General features: G+C 41.5%; 1 protein-coding gene across 4 annotated transcripts in view; it reads left to right on the plus strand.

The window, feature by feature from the left end:
• Positions 1 to 20,547, plus strand: part of phactr2 (phosphatase and actin regulator 2) — a 57,462-nt gene that overhangs the window by 17,197 nt on the left and 19,718 nt on the right. For 2 of the 4 annotated variants that reach the window (XM_050071202.1, XM_050071205.1), the window contains exons 2-4: positions 16,181 to 16,366; positions 17,082 to 17,156; positions 18,917 to 19,057. In XM_050071202.1, coding sequence (XP_049927159.1) covers positions 16,181 to 16,366; positions 17,082 to 17,156; positions 18,917 to 19,057 — 402 coding nt within the window. Of the gene's footprint in view, positions 1 to 3,972; positions 4,178 to 16,180; positions 16,367 to 17,081; positions 17,157 to 18,916; positions 19,058 to 20,547 lie in introns of those variants that run through there. The other 2 variants (XM_050071204.1, XM_050071203.1) reach the window with 2 other exon arrangements.

Below are 20,547 nucleotides of genomic sequence, written 5' to 3' on the forward strand. Positions count from 1 at the left end.
TCAAAGTCCATGTAAAAAAATGCAGCCAATCATATGATGTTGTTGACTGATTGCAGATGTGTGTGTTGACTGTAGTAAGAGGTGCTGAACGAGGCTGCACACACTGCTGCAGGAGCCAAATGCACTGCTGTATTTCGATCGCCTTATTTGACGTGTGTGAATTTGCCAGATTTGTTTTGTTTAGAGTTTGCTGCTGGTTTTCCCATTGCACTGATCCTTGGCAAGAATGTGAACTCTTGTGTGATAATATACACACCAACACTGTTTGTGGCTTCTCATGCTTTAATGATTCGGGGGAGAAGAGGAGGGGTGTACAGCAGCGACATGGAGACATGAACATGAGTTACTTAATGAGCAATGTAGTGGTTTGAGTTGTGTTGTAAACACTAGGTGGCAGTCTTGTCCTTAATAGGAAGTCATTTCACTTCCAGATCAGGCAAGTTTGATTTGGTAATGTCACACTTGGTGTGTGTGGTGTGTGTTTGTGCACTGACTGCGGCGTGACCGCCCAATTCTGTCAAGCTAGGCCCTGAAAGGCCTCAACTGACACTTGGTTGACGGTGACGACAGATAGAGCTCTCTCTCTCTCTCTCTCTCTCTCGCTGTGTCTCCCTCTCACACACACAAATACACACACTACTTGACTCCCACACTGAGAGTTGATCTGGGGCAGGAGTGTTTGGCTCGGTGCTCCACAGTCATCAGTGAGAAGTGCTGAGAGCTCATGAGTCTAACATTAAACAGATATTATTTCTCTGTGCTGCCATCAGAGGATTTAAAGGCCGCACTCACAAACCTTGACAGATTTCTGCCTTTGCTCCCTGTTGACCTGCTGGAAGATGGATTCAGGGTTCACTCCTCTGCCATTTTTCAAAATAAATCGCCTCCCCTGTGGAGCTCATACTGACCCTCCTCTGGAGCCGCAGAAACTGTCCACAGTTCCTGAGCTAATTTATTCTTCATGGACTCTGGGCTTAATTTATCGTGCCACGCTGGGGTTTGTCACTTCTCAAGATTAATCCTGCAGATGTCTTTAAATGATTAATATTGATCATTGTCTTTCCACACAGCGACACTAAAAACCAAATCGAATGAAGTTTGCCTTCATTTATTTATTCCTCTTTTTACACTAGACTTAAAAAGGCTTTGGGGAAATACATATAAGTAATTCAATGTAATATAAAAAGTCACTTATAAATTGAGTTTATAAAGAGAAAAATAAAATAGAAAGTTTAAAAAAAGCTAACACTGAATAAAAGAGATGACTTGGGAAATACAAAAAAAATTGTTGATTGACAGAAAATTAATTTGCAGTAACTATTCATTAGAGATTAATCAGCCATGCTTGTATTGGTTTTATATAATTATTGACTAAATATCTTTTGATACAGTACAAGCCATATGATTGCATCATCTTGGGCTTTAAGAATCTTTGATGAGCATTTTGACCTTATACTGCAATGTTATAGATCAAATAACCAGTTGAAAAAGTAATGATTTGTTTGTTTGTTGTTGATTTGTGCATTACGTCATACTTTTTACCTTAACGGCTGTCATCGCACCATCCCTTCTTATCGCACCCTGCTTCAAAGGGTCAGGACTTAGTGAGGTCTATTTGTGGGTCTCTGTGATATCCACACATGTGCAGGTCTGCACCACAGACTGTATGCACACTCACAAACATATTCTTACTCCCCAAAAGCAATTAGAAGTTAATTGTCAGAGGTGGAAGAACGTACTTGGGTCTTTAATTTGTGTAAAAGTAGCAATACAACAATGCAAGAGCAAGTCCTTAAGTATAAGTAAAATATAGGAGTAGAGTAAAGGCACCTACTGTAAAGTAAAAGTAAAAGTACTTTTCTGATATATGTTACTATTACCGACAATGAGACCAAGTGACACTGAAACCAAAACTAATGAAGTTCCTCTTCTTTTCAGTTCTTTAATCATACAGCCTTGGATTCTTAATACCGTGCAAGCAGCATTTCACTGTGCTGTAGCTGGCTGAGGTGGAGCTAATTAATCTACCTAGAGTCCAGCGATTTCCAGCCCAGGGGTTAGTCCCCTCTGAAAGGTCACCAGATACGTCTTAGGATGATTAATGGGAGCTACAAAAATCTGTATTCATTATTTGGAATACCATCTACTCTTTGCTTTTTGTGAAATAATGAATCATTTGACCTCTTTTGGGCCTCCAGCTGGGCTTTAAATGAAACCATTTGGGAAGTTTAGAGGGGGAATCACTGAAACATGAGCCCAACCACACAAAAGTGCTACATATATACAGTTTGATGAATTGATTGATTGAGATACCACCAAATCCTGCTCACTAGACCTTTAGTTACTTTGCAACACTTATTTTGAAAGCAGGACTTTTACTTGTAGTGGATTCCTTTATTTTTGATACTTAAATAAAATACATGAATACTTCTTTGGATTGTGAATGCAGGACTTGTGCTTGTTGTGGGGTACTTTTATGTTGTTGTATGGTTACATTTACTTAAGAACAAGATCTTAATACTTCTTCCATCACTGTGTGCAGGCCAGTTAGTCCAGTCAATATGTGGTTTGACCCAGAGAAAAATCCAGTAGTAATCATTGAAGCTTTTTTGTGATCTCTTGAGACATCCAAATAACATATAAAAAGTATACCATTATATACTCAGTGGATCAAAATTCAGGGCTTGAAATTTGGGGCCATTTTGTCACAGCATACCACAAAGAATATAATTTATGTCTAAACATTAGTTTCTAGGGTCTTCTTTCACATATAACCATCAAATATGCCCTGTTCTGAACGTATATGTGCGATCAGGGGGTCACCCTTACTCAAACCTTGACCTTTTTTTGAATCCAAACAAAGTTGGTAAAATTAAATGATGAAGCATATTTGCATTCAGTCTTTTGCACAAACAAATTTGTTTGTCCATAAAAACCATAATGAATATCAGCACTCAGAGTGAGACCTTTAATGAGACCAAACTTGAAACAGGCCTCGGCTTTTTCATTCTTTGGATTAACCGTTGGTGCCATAGAAGGATCTGTGACTAAGCTGCCTCTTGGGAGGGGTTATTATGTTGAAATATCATCTAGAGTTAAAAGTTTTTCATAACACCAAACTGGGTCCACGGACTGGACCCATAAAACACGATCACCACCGATTTCATTTCATGTCTTCGACCGTAACAAATACAAATTTCCACTATTGCATCATTTGTGTTTCCTATCCCACCCCATCTGAGATGTACACGATGTCTTTTTCTGGCACATCATCATGAGACACAGTGTCTCATATTGCTTTTGCAATTTATTTCGATTTGAATAAATTGTTTGAAGTGAATGAAAAAAACAAGATGACAATTAGAGTTAAGATGCTGATAGAATATGTGAATAGAGCAGAATAAAGGCTGCTAACAGACAACCCAACCCTTCACCTCCCCTGCACTACAATCCCCTACATAATGCTCAAACTTACAATGAATGACGACGTTATAGATACTAATATAAGGAGTTTATTCCCAGTTTAGATGCTGATACACCCATGGGAGCAGTGTGGCACAAACTTTAAGTGGAAAATTTGGCAAAAATATTGGTTGTCGGGTAGCAGTACCCCAAATACATGTATAATAAATCAGAATATCTTCTTAGAAAGTGTTTTATTGAAAACTTGCGAAAAGACACCAAATATGTTGCTTTTGACCTGTAATTCATAATTTTCCACTAAATCCATCCATCCATGACAGTATACTTTTAATATATGATGCAGGTTGGGCCCATTTTTGAGTTACATTGACTAATTGTATAGTAGTGGCTGAAGGTGTCGGACCTCTTCACCTTTGACCCCAGCAGCGCCTCTAATCTGCAGCATGGAGGAATGAGAGGCATTCTTCAGCTGCTCACAGGAGGAGGAGGAGGAGGAGGAGGAGGAGGGAGGTGGGAGGGGAAGTTACGACGTAGTAGCGACTCAGTCAGTTAGTGAACCAAGTTTCCAGCCACCCAGCCATCACGGTCTGAAACTTTTGTGTGTGTAATGAACTCACTCGGCGGCTGCGGAGGGGATTTATGTGGCGATAAGAGGCCGTGATCGCGGGGTGCTGTTGTTGGGGGGCTCGGTCCGACCCGGAGAAGCTGAATATGGGTCAGACTGCTGTGTCCGCCGTGTCTCAGCCTGCGAGCGGTGAGTGTGTGTGTGTGTGTGTGTGTGTGTGTGTGTGTGTACACGTGTGTGTACGTGCCTCCCTCCTCTGTCTCTCACACACACTATTCCGCTATCTTTCTTCAGCATGTCTGCTCATTTCTGCTTTCTGTCTTCTTCACATTTCACCGGATCATTCACTTCCTCACAGCTCCGCACAAACAAAGTGGTCTCGTGCTAATAGGAAGTTAGCTCACATGTTAGTTAAATTAATTCAAACTCCTTTACATTAATACCCAGTGCTTCTAAATTTATCTCTGGTTACCCAACTGTGCAACACCAAACTGGTGAAATAGTGTTAAAGCTGCTGCAGTGTGAGAGGATGTGTTGTGTAACCAAAGGGTTGCATTGTAGCTGCTGGGTAATGAAGTGCACTGTTTAGCTGATGGGAGTTTATGTATTTAGCAACCAGTTTGACATGAGTCCAGACCAACAGCTTAGTGTGTTTTCCTACCAGAGACCTGATCTGAAGCCTGCAGCTCTGTGCAATCTGAGTGCATTTAATTCACAGGCAGGACCCTGTTAACCAAGACAGCATGATGTCAGTGTCAACAAGTGTGCATACGACATTTCCTGTCTTTAAAGTTCAAGTTTGACAGTTGCAAAGATCAAGGTTTTGATTTTGTCGAGTGGTAGAGGTGCTGGAGCTCCCTTCAAGATTGTCTTCATCATCCATGATCTGATTGCAGGTTTGGTCTATAACATACCCATCACAACCTCCCAGAATCCAAGATGCTGCTATCAAATTGACTTTTCTTGTCTAATCAACACTGCTAAACCCCAAAATATTCTGTTTACAGTGATGTAAAATAGAGAACGCATTGTTTTTTGAGCATTTTTGCTTGAAGAATTACAGAAAAGATAAATCTCGGGCTCTGATAGATGATTGTTTCCCTTAGCGAATATTCTGCCAATTATTTCTTTCAATTATTTGGCCTTTAAAATGTGAAAAATCACAATTTTATTTTACAATCTTTACATGTCTTGTTCTTTTCAAGCAAAAGACCAAAACCTAAATGTAACATAGTCAATTATACAGCAGTAATAAGTGTAACAAAGTCAAATGTACATCTGTCATATTATAATTACACAAAATTAGTTTTACTTGGTATTACCTGACACACTTAGGCCTCCATAGCCAATAGGTGGATCGTTTGATACTTCTGTACCCCTACGTTCACCTTTGGGGGCACCCCACCTACAAAGGGGTGTCTCCCGCCTTACCTCACCCCTTTGCTGTTGTACTCCATGGGAGAGGTAAGAGACATTGCTCGCATTTTAATTTCCGTGTTTTAGCACTCTTAGGCTGTTTATCAGTTCATTTTTCTGCCTAAATTTACTGTATAGTATGCTAGCATATTCTTGTGTCACTTGGCTTGAGTTATGTGGTTGTAACTGACGGATGATTTCGTTTTTACCTCTTGCTGTCAGAGTTGTCAGGATTAAACGGATATCGCCTCCAAAGATATTGACGGTTTGGGCCTCTTTATATCAACACAACACAGACAACACTAGAGTCCACAGGTTACATTAAGAAATTCAGTTGATTATCACCTGAGAGAAAGACAAGCAGCAAACCCTCACCCACACCATCAAATGTTTTGCAATTTTGCTTGAAATATAAATGAAATTGCTATCAAAATAGTTGCCAATTATTTTTCCGTTCACTGATAAATCGATAAATCGACCAGGCTTGATTCTGTCCGCTCCAGATTCATTGATTCAGGTCAGGTCGTCTCAGTTGAATAGATATCTTACGTAACACTCCAACAGTGCAAAACAATATGAAAAACTATCGTGGCCGTTTTAATCTGTTCTTAATCTCAGTTCCTGTGACCATCATGCAGGTTTGATTCACACTGTCAAGGGCTGTTTAACACCTGCAGTATGAAAGTGAGTGCAGTCGACTGCAGTTTGCTGCCTGATGCAATGGAAAACAAACAATTCAATATGCAGCACATGACTGTGAGCCGCTGCTTTAGGGGAACAACCACAGTCTAGAGGTTGTTGACAAATTAAAAAAAAAAAGTGTTATTTTCAATACTCCTCGGCTTAGATTCTCCAGATCTCTGGGGGATGAACAAGATTCTTCCAACACACTCTCCCTCATGTGGTGTTGATGATGAAAGTAGAGGGTGCAGTCCAAAATCTCCCAAACGTGTCCAGGTGGGTTGAGACGTGATCAGGTATCTTGATTGTATCACAGTCCTCCCCAGCAAATGGAGTTGCCAGGTTGTCACATCCATGACTCCACCTGCAGAGGAGGATTGTGTCAGAGCACTGAACGTTCTTTAGCAGCTACTAAGTGGCTCTTACTGTGAGATTTTACTTGTCGGCTTATGTTTCGAAGATTAGGAATTTGGAATACCAAAGAAATTAGCCCATTTCTGCCTGTATTTAAGTTATCAGACTGTTGCTTTGTGTTAAGACAGATGGATACAGTTGCCAGATAGTGGTCAAGCTTGTAACTGAATGTACCAGCTACTGAACAAAACCAAAGCATGGATGCATCATGAGCTTTTTCACTCGCATAACAGCCTTAAAAGATAAAATATGACACCACAGTAGCACAGGAGGGTGTGAGAACGTGCTGTACCTCCACACTTACAAATTTTTTTGTCTCGCCATCTGTAGTCCTCTGTTTCTCCACGAGCCATAGAACTAAACATTTCACATTTGTTCACTTTTTTATGGGAGCGCTTTAAGGCAGCGAGGCACAGGAAGGGACGCCGGACGCCGGATGAAAACAAAACTGGACCTTTTTTATGACGCTGTCAGCATTTAAAGTAAAACCCAGACTGTTATGTAGCACACTTAACATGCATAGGAACCTGAGGCTATAACAATGATGTATATATGCTTGTCTGCATTATGGGCTGCATTATGATGCTGTGTTGTGCTGCAAATGCTGAATCTATGGTACTTAGAGCAGGAGAAGGAAGTGAGTCTGTCAGGGTCTTACTGAAAGATCATTAACATAAAGCTGATATCGTCTGAGTTATGACTGTGCGTTAAAACTGCCGTTTCCTGTTTGATTTCTTTTTGTAACTCCTGACTTAGTCTAGGCTGCTACAGTAGGTCCTGTGAGTATCATGAGTTAAACAGTGCTGTGCTTCTCTGGCCTACATTGGAGCAAGATTTGGAAGAAATGACCCAAGTGTTAAAACTTCAGCTAATGCCCAGTGTTGCCCCTCCCTCCCTCCGCTCTCATCCAACACTTCTTTCTGCCTTATTTTCTTCGTCTTTCCTTCCCCATCTCTGCCCTCCTCTTTTCCACATTTTCTTTCGCCCCACCTCAGTTTCCACCTCTCTGCTTCTCCTCTCTTTTGTCTAACCCCTCCATCCCTCTTCCTCTGTTCGTGACGTCTGGTTCCTCCCTCCCCGGTGACTTGCAGCGAAGGAAGGAAGCCTCTCCCTTTCCCCTCCTCCTCAACACATGTTCCTGCCATAACGTCCGAAAAAACAGGCTGGCTTTGTCATTGCCACTTTAACCCTAACATTGCATTTACATTTATCTAGCTGATTTAGCGTAAAAAAAAGTTCACCAAGCAAACCCCGTGTGTGTGAGTATTTCGCTGAGATGTCTGCCGTGCCTCAAGTTGTGTTTCTGATGATCCCACTCATTTCCACAGCTGCTATGTATCCAAATCCTGACTCACCCTTCTAGCATGACATTGCGAGTCATCCGTTTCAAAATAAAATGCCTCGGTGTAAAATCCAGTGTGGAATCATTGAGTGGAGTCAGCAGTTGTAATGTGCAATAACATCCCTGTGTTAACCTGAGGTGGATCGGAGCCACATTGCTTTGATTAAAAAGCTCTAGTCAGTATTATTCTGTTTTTCTTGGACCGATCTGTCCTGCCTGAAGCACAGGATTGCGGTAAAACTGCAAAAGTGCTTGTGTGTAATGAATACATTTTAAGTTCTGTCTGAACATCATACTACTTATCATTGTATTAATAAAGTGAAGCCTTGAATCATCTTTTCTTGCCGCCACATCGATGAGGACGTGCAGTTTACAGTATGTGTACTTTCATTTGACATATTGTACACTACAGGTTTGTCCCTCTTTGGCTTTGAGGTTTAACAAGTGATTTCTTTAGCTGTCTGACTGATAGCGACTCACGCTGTCACTTCCTTTTGTTGCTGAACGTTGATTTTTATATTTATATCAGGCTGTGAAGGGTACAGTGGGCTTGCTGTGGTTAAGGCTTAGGCACAAACATGAATTTGCTAGAGGACGGGAAACATCATGGTTTGGGTTAAGATAAGTATTTTGTTGACGTTATGGGATATCTATCATCATGGTTACAGTACTTAACACCTGGCTGAGGTTAGGGAACGATCGTGGTCATGCTAAAAAGAAAGTGTTGACTGTAAGAGGCAGGAAACAAAGTGCAGTCTTTTATGTTAGAGTCTGATGTTTGTGATACATCCATCTACCTCGACCTTACTCTGACCTCCTTGCTTCATGATAAGGTCACCTGACGTCCTCCTTTGCTGCTGTCATGATTACTTTGTCACTTGAATGTACACCAGTCATTCTGGGGGACTTTCTGAAACAGCTAATGCTGTCGTTCTTCCTGGGAGGGTCTAGAACAGTGGTTCTTAAAGATTTGAAAACAGCAACACCCCTCCCTCATCAATGATTATTGAACTTATTCATATTAACAGTTGATAAGATAAGGTATGCCGCTTGATTCATTTTCTTCAGAAGTGACAAAGTCCAGATGAAACAGCATTTTGGGAGTATGTAGCTCTAGTATGGTGACATATTTCTGAATGAAACAGGAGGCAGGCGGGAAATAACTTTGGGAGGAATTTGATTTGATCGTTGTGTAGTGGGCGTGCCATTAACAGTGAGGCATGGCAATGTAACAGTGACAGAATAGTAGTACCCATCAGGGAGAGACAGAGAGACAAAGTCCATCCTATCCTCCATGAAACGTTAGTTGCTGAAGCAGTCCGCTTGTGTATAATCTGGAGCTGCCACAGATACCACTTATCATAGGCCGCAGCCCGTAACCACTGTATTTTGGGCAAACGAAGACACACTGATGTAGCATTCTGTTGCTACCTATCTATCCATCCATTTTCAACCACTTATCTGAGGTTGGGTCGTGGGGGCAGTAGGCTGAGCAAAGTATTCCAGACGCCCCTCTCCCCAGCAGCTCTTTCCAGCTCCTCCTGGGGCCAGACAAGATATCTAATCCCTCCTGCATGTTCTGGGTCTGCCCCATGGCTCCTACCAGTTGTACGTGCCTGGGACACTTCTAAGATCAGATGCCCAAACTACCTCAACTGACCCCTTTCGATGTGAAGGAGCAGCAGCTCTACTCCGAGCTCCCTCCAGATGTCCAAGCTCCTTACCTTATCTCCAAGGCTGAACCCAACCTCCCTTTGGAGGAATCTCATTTCGACCACTTGTATCCGCGACCTCATTCTTTCAGTCATTACCCAGAGCTCATAGGTGAGGGTTGGGACGTAGATGGACCAGTAAATCAAAAGCTTCGTATTCCGGCTCAGCTCCCTCTTCACCACGATGGTCTGGCAAAGCGCCTGCATCACTGCAGATGCCGTGTCAAGCCGCCAAACCATCTCACACTCCATTCTACTCTCACCCTGAGATCCTTAGACTCCTTCGCTTGGGGCAGTAGCTCACTCCCACTAGCTAGCTAACTAATTTTTGGCATATATTTTTTAAAAGATGCACAATAGGGCCGAGGATGTGATTGACTTCACATTCATATAGTGATTCTGATATTTATTGCTTATTTCTTCCATTTTGATCTGTCTGAATATGTCATTTAAAAGCTGAAACAAATGTTGCCTAATTTTTTAATATAGTCAAGAGTTCATAAATGGGCATTATTTTTATGGGATGATTGAGTGTCAAGTTGCTTTTCTGTGAGATCTTTTTGAAAAGGAACACACTGCTAAGGGCATGTGTGTTTCCTGTATTGCTTCATGACCTGTATCGTCTCAAATCTTCCCTTCAAGTACTTTTTTCTTCCTGTATAATAAATTTGTAGCTAAAAGTGAGGACAAAAATTGCACAAAAGTGTCATGTGTCTGGTTTGGTTTAAACAGTTACAATAACCAATATAATGATTTGTTCAGAAAGAGACAAAGCAGTTGTCTGATGATGAATATTTCCTGATGTAAACCACCTATGGTCCTCAAAGGACTGACGAACTGACTGTTTCTCTTTCTCTTACTATTTCATTTTCTCTGTTCTCCAAAGTCAACAGTGATCTTTCTTTCACTCCTCTCCACTGTTTCTCTTTCTCTTCATCCTAACTTCTCTGCGAGTAATAGGTCTGTTCATTGTCCCTATTTGGTTCCCACTCGAGGTTTAATAGTTGGGCTAATGGTGATGATAATCGCCGTTACTGATTTTCCCATCATTAGCTGCACAAAGCGGCTGCTGAAATGCACCTATTGTTGCGATTTGATATCAACACAGGAACAGGAAATGAGTGTGTGTGTGTGTGTGTGGATGTGTATGTGTGTGCGAGAGAGAGAGAGAGAATTAAATTGGTGTCTGGGGAGAGCGTGTGCTGGGCTCTGCTCTGCACTTTTCCATGTCTTCACTCTTGGTTTTTGTGCTTCTAATTGCTGCCCTGTTGTGTATTATGTTGTTTTGCTTCATCCCTCAACAGTCGGGGTCATAAGGTGAGCTAAATCCTGTTGAGACCAATCATACCTGGATAGTTGTGTGCCCTGCTGTGATTTTATAATACATGCTTTAACAAAAGGAACATGCTGCCGAGATTTCCATTCTGTTGCTTTTTATTATTGGAGCCCCACGTTATAATTTAGGCTGGTGAGACTTCTGCTTCTTGATAACATAACTCTCCAACAAACCACCAAATGCTTTAAAACAGGGGTGTCAAACTTCTTTTAGTTCATCTCAAGTGGGCCGGACCTGTAAAACCATTGCATAATAACCTCTAAATAACAACAACACCGTTAAGTTTTCACTGTTTTTAGTGTAAAGAAGTGCATTCTGAAAATGCTCATCCATTTATAAAACAGATGGTGAACAGCTCGAGGTGTCTTGAGAAAAATAAATGCGATTTCAACAGCATGTCTCAATTTTTCCACATTCAGTCAGTCTGCCACTCGCTGTCATTACATGTGCATTTTTCCATACATTCCCACTCCTGTGCAGCAATGCTGGCATCACCACATCACACTAAAGTGGGAGCTATTTAGGAAGCAGGTTAGCAAGTTATCCCCTGTCTCATAAACCATTAACAAATCAAAGGTTTTGCAGTGCCTTAGCTATAGGAGTTTTACAGATAGAAGTCTGATACAGATTCTTTTATACCGAAGCTGCTGATGGACAATATTTTGCACAGTTTTCAATATCTTTTAATATCACCACATTAAGTATTCATAGTTTTTAGGAAAAGCCTTTTAAGCGGCATTGTACATGAAGTAGGTTACTCTCTAGCCCTTTTTACACAAGGAATGCACATTAGGGCCACTACGAAGTCCCCTCATTATGCCACCTTTGCTTTTTTACACAGAACCAGCCAACATCAGCATCATGTCGTCCCAGTTTGTGATTTTAGTTAGCATGCTAAACATTCTGGAAGCGAAAGAGGCGTGACTGGCATGACTTTTAACACAACAACATCAGTCTCTCATGTGACATAGGCTTAACATTCACGTTAGGCAGCGCTTTCAAAACACTAAATATGGCATAACACAGAAATAATAATATTTTATTATAATAATAATGATAATAATAATAATATTTATTTGTATAGCACTTATCTAAACAAGGTTACAAAGTGCTTCAGAAAGTGCATAGAAATAAGACAAAACAATACAAAGGAAATGAAACACAAAAGTTACAAATCACAAAAGTACAAATCAGGCATTAAAAGGGAAAGCTTTTCTTTTAAAAATATGTTTTAAGCAATGATTTATGAACGGGTAAGGTGCTAGCCAACCTAATCTCCTCAGACAGAGACCTCCAGAGCCTCGGGGCCTTGATGGTAAAAGCTCTAGTTACCAGCCTTGACCTAGGGACGGCTAGTGATTGTAGACTCGAGTATCTCAGATCACGACTTGGAGCGTAGGTAGTCACAAGCTCAGCTATATAGTTTGGCGCTAAACCATGTTGAGATTTAAAAGTTATTAAAAGAATCTTAAAATCAATTCTGAAGTTCAGTGCAATCATTTGCTGTTCCTGTTGTATTGTGGTTGATTTTGTCCTCTGCTTAGAGGGTGAGGAGCTCATTGAACCTCAAAACCTCATTGTCTTACCATCTGTAGACATTTTCAGTTGCTGGTGTTCTTTGAGTTAGCTGCTAACTGCTATAGGCTGCTTTTTAAATCTTCTGGTGGTGGGTCGCACACGTAACGCTTTGTCAAAATGTCACACCTGTCCCGTGATGGTCCCGTCCTGACGGCTGTCCCTTGTACACAGTTGTTGATTTGGCACTGCTACTACCTCTGCTGCCAGCTCACAGGCGACACAACTCTCTCTTCTCATTTACAGCTGTACCTTTTCGACACAGTGGAATAACGGCGCATCATTCCCATCTTGAACAGGCTGTATTAAAGGGGCTACTGTTTGACTTACTCCTGAAGTGTGCATGAAGTGGATCAATATATATCAGGTGTGCAGAGACATCCAGCAGGCTGGATTAGACCCTTTGGCGGGCCGGTTTTGGCTCCCCTGCTCTAGCCTCAACTTAATCTATACATTTATCTGCCATCACCATGCAGCAGCAGTCAGAGGCACTTTATGCTCATTACTTTCAGCTCATGTCCATCACTGAGGCATACTGAGCACCAGATGGCCAACAACAACATCTAGTAACTGGCATCAACAGTCTGCCAGAGAGCCAGACAATCAACAGGGTATTGATTGTTTCCAGTTAAGCTGAAGGCAAAGATACAGATTAGCTCCATCAGATGTGCCAGATGAGAAACACTGGCATTGGTGCTGCTGGGCAAATGGCTACCTAACTAATGAATCCTTATGAATGTGCTGAACATCTGGATCATCTGACCAACTTTGCTGAGTGTGTTCTCAGCTGTTTTTCTGCTGACCACATTGCTGCATAAGCCTCCTAAATAGAATTAAGAAAACGCTGCACTGTTTCCTTTCGACCAACCTTTATTATGTTTCCTGTCAGTGGTTATTGAAAAGGACACGAGCTGAGATCAGTTGGCCTGTGTGAGATTTTGTTGATATTTGCTGTCTAGTCTTTATCCATCAGCAGCAGCAGCAAAACTGAGTCACTTAGTTGTTAGTGTGTGTGTGCATGAATTAAACTCCTCCTGCCATCTTGTTCTGATATTTTCATGGATAATAAGAATGTGTGTGTTTGTAGAAGAGAAGTGGGCAGGTCAGCATGTCTTAGAGGGACACTGCATTCACAGAGAAAGATAATCACACACACACACACACATCACATCCTTGACAGTGTTGTAGTTGTTATTCCAACATTAACGTGAGTCACACACATGCAGGATGTATGCAGACATAAGGGGCCAGTCCATGCAGTATTGTAGGGATAAGAGGTTTTCTGATTGATCAATCAGTAGAAGTAATTCGAACATCAGAAAAAGCCCTTAAGTTTGTGCAAAATGAGACATCCAATTTGTAAATCCTACATTTGTAGGTCTGCTCAATGCTGATACAGTGGAGTAACTTTAAATTAATTAAAATTAAACACATAGTTGATCATAAAAGTCGTCTCAGCGAGGTGTTTAGTCTCAGTGGCCAGCACAATATGGACCCCTGCAGGTTTTCAGTAGGGACATATTGTAACTTTGTGTGTGTGTGTGTGTGTGTGTGAGTTGCGTTGTGGCCAATCTGTCTAATGGAAAAATGTGTTGATTAAAAAAGACGATCCCTCTGGTTCTGCTGCAGTCTAACAATGTTATAGGAGTGTAAGGCTTAACAAATCTAATTTAAGGGAATCAATCCAGTCATTTGAAGTCACCTGGACACTTAAGCACAGCTGCTAACCTGCTGTTAACACTCTTCCTAACCGACCAGACCAGCCACAGATCCTGACTTCAGTTCCTGGCTGCCAAATTAACTTTGACGTTCCTTTAAGGGAATTAATTTGATGTATTTTGAGAGCTGAGTTATGATATTCAGGGAAGGATAACTTTAAATTTATACACAGAGATGATAAACTTTGATCCCCGCAGGGCCCTCTGCAGTCAGGAGACATGAGCGATTCAGCAGTGGCTGTTAAGTGGCTGAAAAAACAAAAAGCCTTCCTCTGCTTGAATCTGAGGAATCACACACCACCTCTCTTTCCTCTGTATGGTTCCGGCATGGTGCGCACACACACACACACACACACACACACACACACACACATGCACATGTACATAAACACACATACCATCCGCACACTGTCTGCAGTCTTCCAGAGGGTTCACAGGACTTCTAATCTTTCAACAGGAAGAGGAGGAGCTGTGGAAGGACAGGGATCTAGCCAAGACACACACACTCATACACACATTGCAAATACTGCACAGAGAGAGTTTGAAATAATATTCCTTCTTAGCCGTCGAAAGCTGAGTGAAACAAGTGATTGATGCAGCTGTGCTTGGCGGTATGATCCATGACAATAGTTTGCAGTCTGTTATTTTAGCTTTCACTTACGTTAATCCTTTAAAACACAGCATATAGCGAGTGCATACGTCTGCGAGCATTGAGCAGTACAACCAAAGAGGGGTTTACTCAGATTGATATCAGTTGAGTCATTATAAGGGGCAAAGAGACATTTTGTAAGAAAAAAAAACACTATCAAACGTTTGGACTTCAGTGTAGCAGAAAATGTTTTTTCTTATTGTGCCCTATCTTATTAAACATCTGGAATCCTGTGTGTCATGGGTTACCCTGTGATTTTGTCCTGTATTCCATGTAACAACAGGGGTAATAATGAAACTAGTCAGTGTTTTGCAGTATGAGCAAGTGAAAAGGAGGCTTTGTTTGCTTTAAACGAAACTGGACCTAGTGTTTCTGAACTCATTTAAAGGGTAAGTTTGGCAGTTTTTAACCTGGACTTCAGTTTCCCATGTGTTTGTGTCAAAGGGACTAATGGGAACAACAACACTGTCATTTTATGTTCACTAAAAGTGTTTGTTTTTGCCACTGAAGGCTCAGATTGTTAAGCATCTGACATGATCCCTACAGAGATAGATCTTTGTGTCAAAGAGTAAAATCCATTTTGTTTAATCAGAAACAGCCCCAAAGTCGCTATCACCAATCCCACCAGACTTCATTTAAATAAACTGTAATTTTCTCATTGTAAACCACACTTCATTCAAAGTCAGTTGGAACAAAATAAAACTCAAAAAACAGTCTTGGTTCATCTTAACTGTGTTCCAACAACCACCAGCTCTGGTTTGATTAAATAAACCCTTAATTCACCCAGTAAGTTGTGAAAATATGCTGGCTTTATACACACTAAAATCACAGTTTATTTAATGGAGTCTGGTGCGCTTGGTGATGATGATTTCAGGGCTGTTTCCAGTTAAACAAAAAGGATCTTACCCTCGAACAAAAAAGGTCTATCTCTGTAGGGATCCTTTCTGTAACGTTGTCAGACAAAATAACTATCTGAACCTGTTAGTGGCAAAAACAAGCACTCTCAGTGGACGTAAATTGAAGGTGCAAACAACTCTCGAGTGTTCACACTGCAGCCTGTTTGCTGCCAGCTGCGGGGCTCTCACTCAATATTGGACCAATTTCAAAAATTGTTGCTCCCTATCAGTCACTTAGACATCAAAACGTGGGAAAATAGTGTCCAAGTTGAAAAATACTGAACTTACCTTTAAAGCTCAGCATCAGCAGTTACCAGAGTACATCATGTCTACGTGTTAGAATATTGATGTGTAATATCTCCACGTATCGCAAGACAGACCTTCGCTTATGTTTGTATCATGATGCGGCTCTGATTTTTGACGTTCTGTGTTCCTGCTTGTGTGTCTTTCTAGTTGATGGGTTGGAGAAATCATCATCACTGGCCAGCTGCGACGTGGTGGTGGACAGCGCCACCAATACCCAGAATGCCCATGCGTCACGGCAGCAGCGAGGCAAGCTGTCGTCATTAGGGAAACTGTTCAAACCCTGGAAGTGGAGGAAGAAGAAGACCAGTGACAAGTTTCAGGATCTTTCCAAAGGTGGGACGCCTTGTGTGTGTGTGTGTGCGTGTGTGTGTGTGTGTTTTACTTACATTGTATGAGCAAGTGATGATGTGCCGTCTTCAATCACGTGTTTGTGCAACATCATGGCTTGCATTTTGGGTGTGTGCAGAACATTAAGTGTGAACAGGAGCAGTGTTGCTCCCAGGGGAGCTTTAAAAGGAAAAGAGCGAACAGTTTGTTTTTAGCTCTCACTGATTTATTCCTGAAGTGTTGGCTGGGAAATAAAAAGGGACAGAAGTGAATACGAGAAGCAGAGACTCTTTTTCTTCATGGCTGCCAGGTGTATCCTCTCTCCATTATGTACATGTTTAGATTTTTTGAACCCGGTTGTTATTTGACATTGTTCAGATCCAGCTATCAGCTATGAGCATGCTCATTCTGTCTGAGCTGTGTTCGGATCTCTCTGTGAACAAGTCGGATTGATTCCTTAAGGCCCTATTTTCAAGAGGTTTCAGAGTAAAAGTTGCAGCCGGACAACAGATTTGTCTTAGTTCCTCATCTGCGACTGGACATGTGGCGCTGTCACGTGTAGTAACGATTTAGCAATACGAAGAGGAAAGAAGCTGTTGAGCAATGCTTTTGTGGAATTCTCTGTGGATTAACTGCAGCATCAAGAACACCAGATAAATTTAGACCAAATAAGATTCTCCTGTTGAATCACACACTGACCTCAATTTTATTTATGCTTCAGTTCTGGAGAGAAAAATCTCCACCAGACAAACGAGGGAGGAGCTCATCAAGAAAGGAGTTCTCATTCCTGACCAAGGTTTGTCTCATCATTCATTCACGTGTTCCTCTATTTATTTATTTCCACTTATCCAAGGTTTAAGGCTCATAGTTCAGTTATATAGTCATTATATAATGCAGGGTTGCACCATGAAATGCAGAAAAAGTATAAATTAAATTAAATAGAATAAAACAGTAAAATAGAACAAAGTACATAAACAACAGCAAACTTGTAGTGAACTTTTAGGGAGCTCCCGGCCACTGCATCTACACACGTCACCAGATTTGTCAAATGATGAATCTCAGGCAACAATATTATGATTTTGGGAATAAAAAACAGAAGAATAATGCTGCCGTTCAGCGTTGAAAATGATCCTGATTTGCCCATGATGGAGCTTTAATGACAGCTCAAAACGTTTTAGTTACTTACAGACTTTACAGTTGTGTATGAGATCTAACATCTTAACTGCTTCCTTAAAGGAATACTCACCCCAAAATGATCATTTGTATATCAGTTACTCACCTTTTGTAATGTTGACTTTGTGAAGAAAAGTTTATTTTTGTCACGTCTCTACTGTGAACAAAAAATCAAAAAAAGACAAACATGCCTGATGCATCGAAGTAATCAGGGTCTGCAGTAAACAACAGCAAAACTATATCAAAACATTAATTTATTCATTTTCCGTAATCGCTTATCCTGTTAGGGGTCGCAGGTGGGGGGCTGGACAGGTCACCAGACTATCACAGGGCTGACACATAGAGACAGACAACCATTCACACTCACATTCACACCTACGGACAATTTAGAGTCACCAATTAACCTGCATGTCTTTGGACTGTGGGAGGAAGCTGGAGTACCTGGAGAAAACCCGCTCTGACACAGGGAGAACATGCAAACTCTGCACAGAACGGCTCCCCCACCCTGGAGTTCCACCCTCCCCATGTGTATTTGAAGCAGGAAACCTCTTGCTGTGAGGCGTGCTGCCTATATCAAAACATCTGTTTCGGCCTACTAAGTAGCCCTGAGTGTATGTGTAAACTCAAACGCACGTGTGCCAAGGCATGCTGCTCATCCATGCATAAGACTGTTTGTACTGGCGTTTTTTAAATCATAAAGTTTTAGTGAAAATGCATGTGTTTGGGAAGTACTGGGCACTCGACTGGACAAATGAGACTTGGATAATACTGCAGGAGTTGTGCAAGAGTTTGTAAACGGTTAGTTTTGCTGTTGTAAAATGTGAACACTGACTACTTCAATTCATGAAGAAGCTCAGTAAGTCACCTGGTAGTGTGGGCACCCCGTGTACAAAGGCTACATCCTTGCCGCAGCAGCTGTGGGCTCGATTCCGACCTACAGCCCTTTGCTGCACGTCTTTCCCACTCTATAACCCTTTCACGCTCAGCCTGTCCTGACTAATAAATGCAAAAGAGCCATAAAAATAATATAAAAAGAAAGAATGTTTGCCTTTTTGGATTCTTCTTTCACTGTGAGAAACACATTTTCTTTACAAATTAAAGGTAACACATGGTGAGTAGGCAATATACAAATGTCAAGTCATTTTGCGGACAAAGTATTCCTTTAATGTTTTATGTTTCATCAGCTATATTTATTTTTCTTTCTGTTATCCGCTATCCTTCACACTTTAAGTTCGGCTTTGTCAAATGTGATTACATTTGCGTGTTCCCATCAAAAGCAGAACTCAAAAGTTTGACTCAGCTTTCGAACAACTGAATGTTACTGAAGATCATTACAAAACAATCTCAGCTAAACTGTGAACTGTTTTTTTTTTTCTCTCCTAGATGAAACAATAAGCAGTGAGAATCTGAACGGCCACGCCACCTCTAGTGTGACATCAGAGGAGGTCAAAGTGGACATCGAGTCTCCAGAAACAGTCAAGGAGGAGCAGGCCACAGGGCCCGTCAGCACTGGGGAGAAAACAGGTAACTTCTGGATGAGTTACAGTGATGAGCTTTTGTCATTCTGTGACCTGTAATCTAAATCTATTTGGTGTTTTTAATGTTCGGCTCTGTGCACTAGTTGAGACTTTAATGCTTGTGTGTTGTAAACTTTAATGAGAATTCACTTTATGTAGATATTCATCTTGTTCTTGAATGTGATTAACTTCCATTTTCAGAATTAGAAGAGGCTATTGTGACTGCGAGAATACCTGCAGGATTATCCCAAGGGCAACACTTTGGATTAGCAGTAATTATACAGTGTGAAAGACACCACAGAGATGTTGATGTTGGTACAATGTTTGTGTATTAGAGACACTGTTGCACCTACACACAGAAGGAAGAATTAAGGGGAAAAAAGATAGTCAGAGGGCAAAAGACGGGAGAAAACAGTTACAAAGAGGCTCTTTCTCTCCAGTTTAATCATAAATCATAGAAAATATTTAACGCCTCAAGTACATAAATGTTATATGCTCCAAATTTATAGATTTGTTTCTGGAACATGGAGATATTCTGTATCCATGGTGGTCGTTATGTGTCCAGTAGACAACAGAGATGTTTTATAGGCAGCTTTTTTTAGATGTTTGTTGCTTTGAAGTCTTTTTCCTCTCGGCCGTGGGATGCATTTGTATCGGCAGCAGCTTTCTGGCTGACATTAAATCCTCTGTGGGATCTCTGGCAGGGTCTAATGTGTTCAAATAGATATTCCCATTACATGAGCCTGCAGCAGGCATTCACAGTCTGAGCAGGGCAGTAGCCATCTCCTAATGCCTCCCTCTCCCTCTCCCTCAGGAGACAGGCCACTGTTCTCCTGTCTGATGCTGCTTAAGTGTTGTGCTGTTCTCATCTCAACCCTGTTAGCATTGAACCCGGAGCCATTTGTTTGTTCATTTGTCAATAATCAGAGAGGCACAGGCAACAAACACTGCAAATACAGTAACAGGACACACATGCCTTCACAGTGGAGGATGGGGAAGATTAATGGGTGCGTTTTATCTGTCATATCCTGAGACGTATACATTATTAATTTTGATGCCCAAGACTAACAGATCAAACATCATCAGCTTTCTTATCTTCCAGTATCTCTCTGCTCATCTGCATGTTGTGCATCTCTTTGCACAGGTGCATCTTCTTAATCTCGATCTCTTTCAATCCCTATTTTTAACCTCTAAACACCTTCCTGCCTCCACTGATCTGCTCAGAGAGGTGCGATACTAAACCAGTCGCCCGGGCAAAGCAGGTGCGACCTCGAGACGCTCAAGCTAAAAAACAGCAAAGTGCCACTCTGCCCGCCTCGTCCAAACCTGCGGGTGGCACTGCAGCCACAACGAAGCACAGGGACGGTGCCTCGGGAACTAAAAAGACTGGTAAAACCACAGGCAAGACAGGCTCAAGCTCCACTCAAGCTAAATCTAACCCGCGGAGCACTAACACCACTAGTCGCGGGACTGGTAAGTTTGGCTGGTTGGGACTGA

This window comes from Epinephelus moara, chromosome 19 (genome assembly GCF_006386435.1).
Source record: "Epinephelus moara isolate mb chromosome 19, YSFRI_EMoa_1.0, whole genome shotgun sequence".
NCBI classification, from domain to species: domain Eukaryota; kingdom Metazoa; phylum Chordata; class Actinopteri; order Perciformes; family Serranidae; genus Epinephelus; species Epinephelus moara.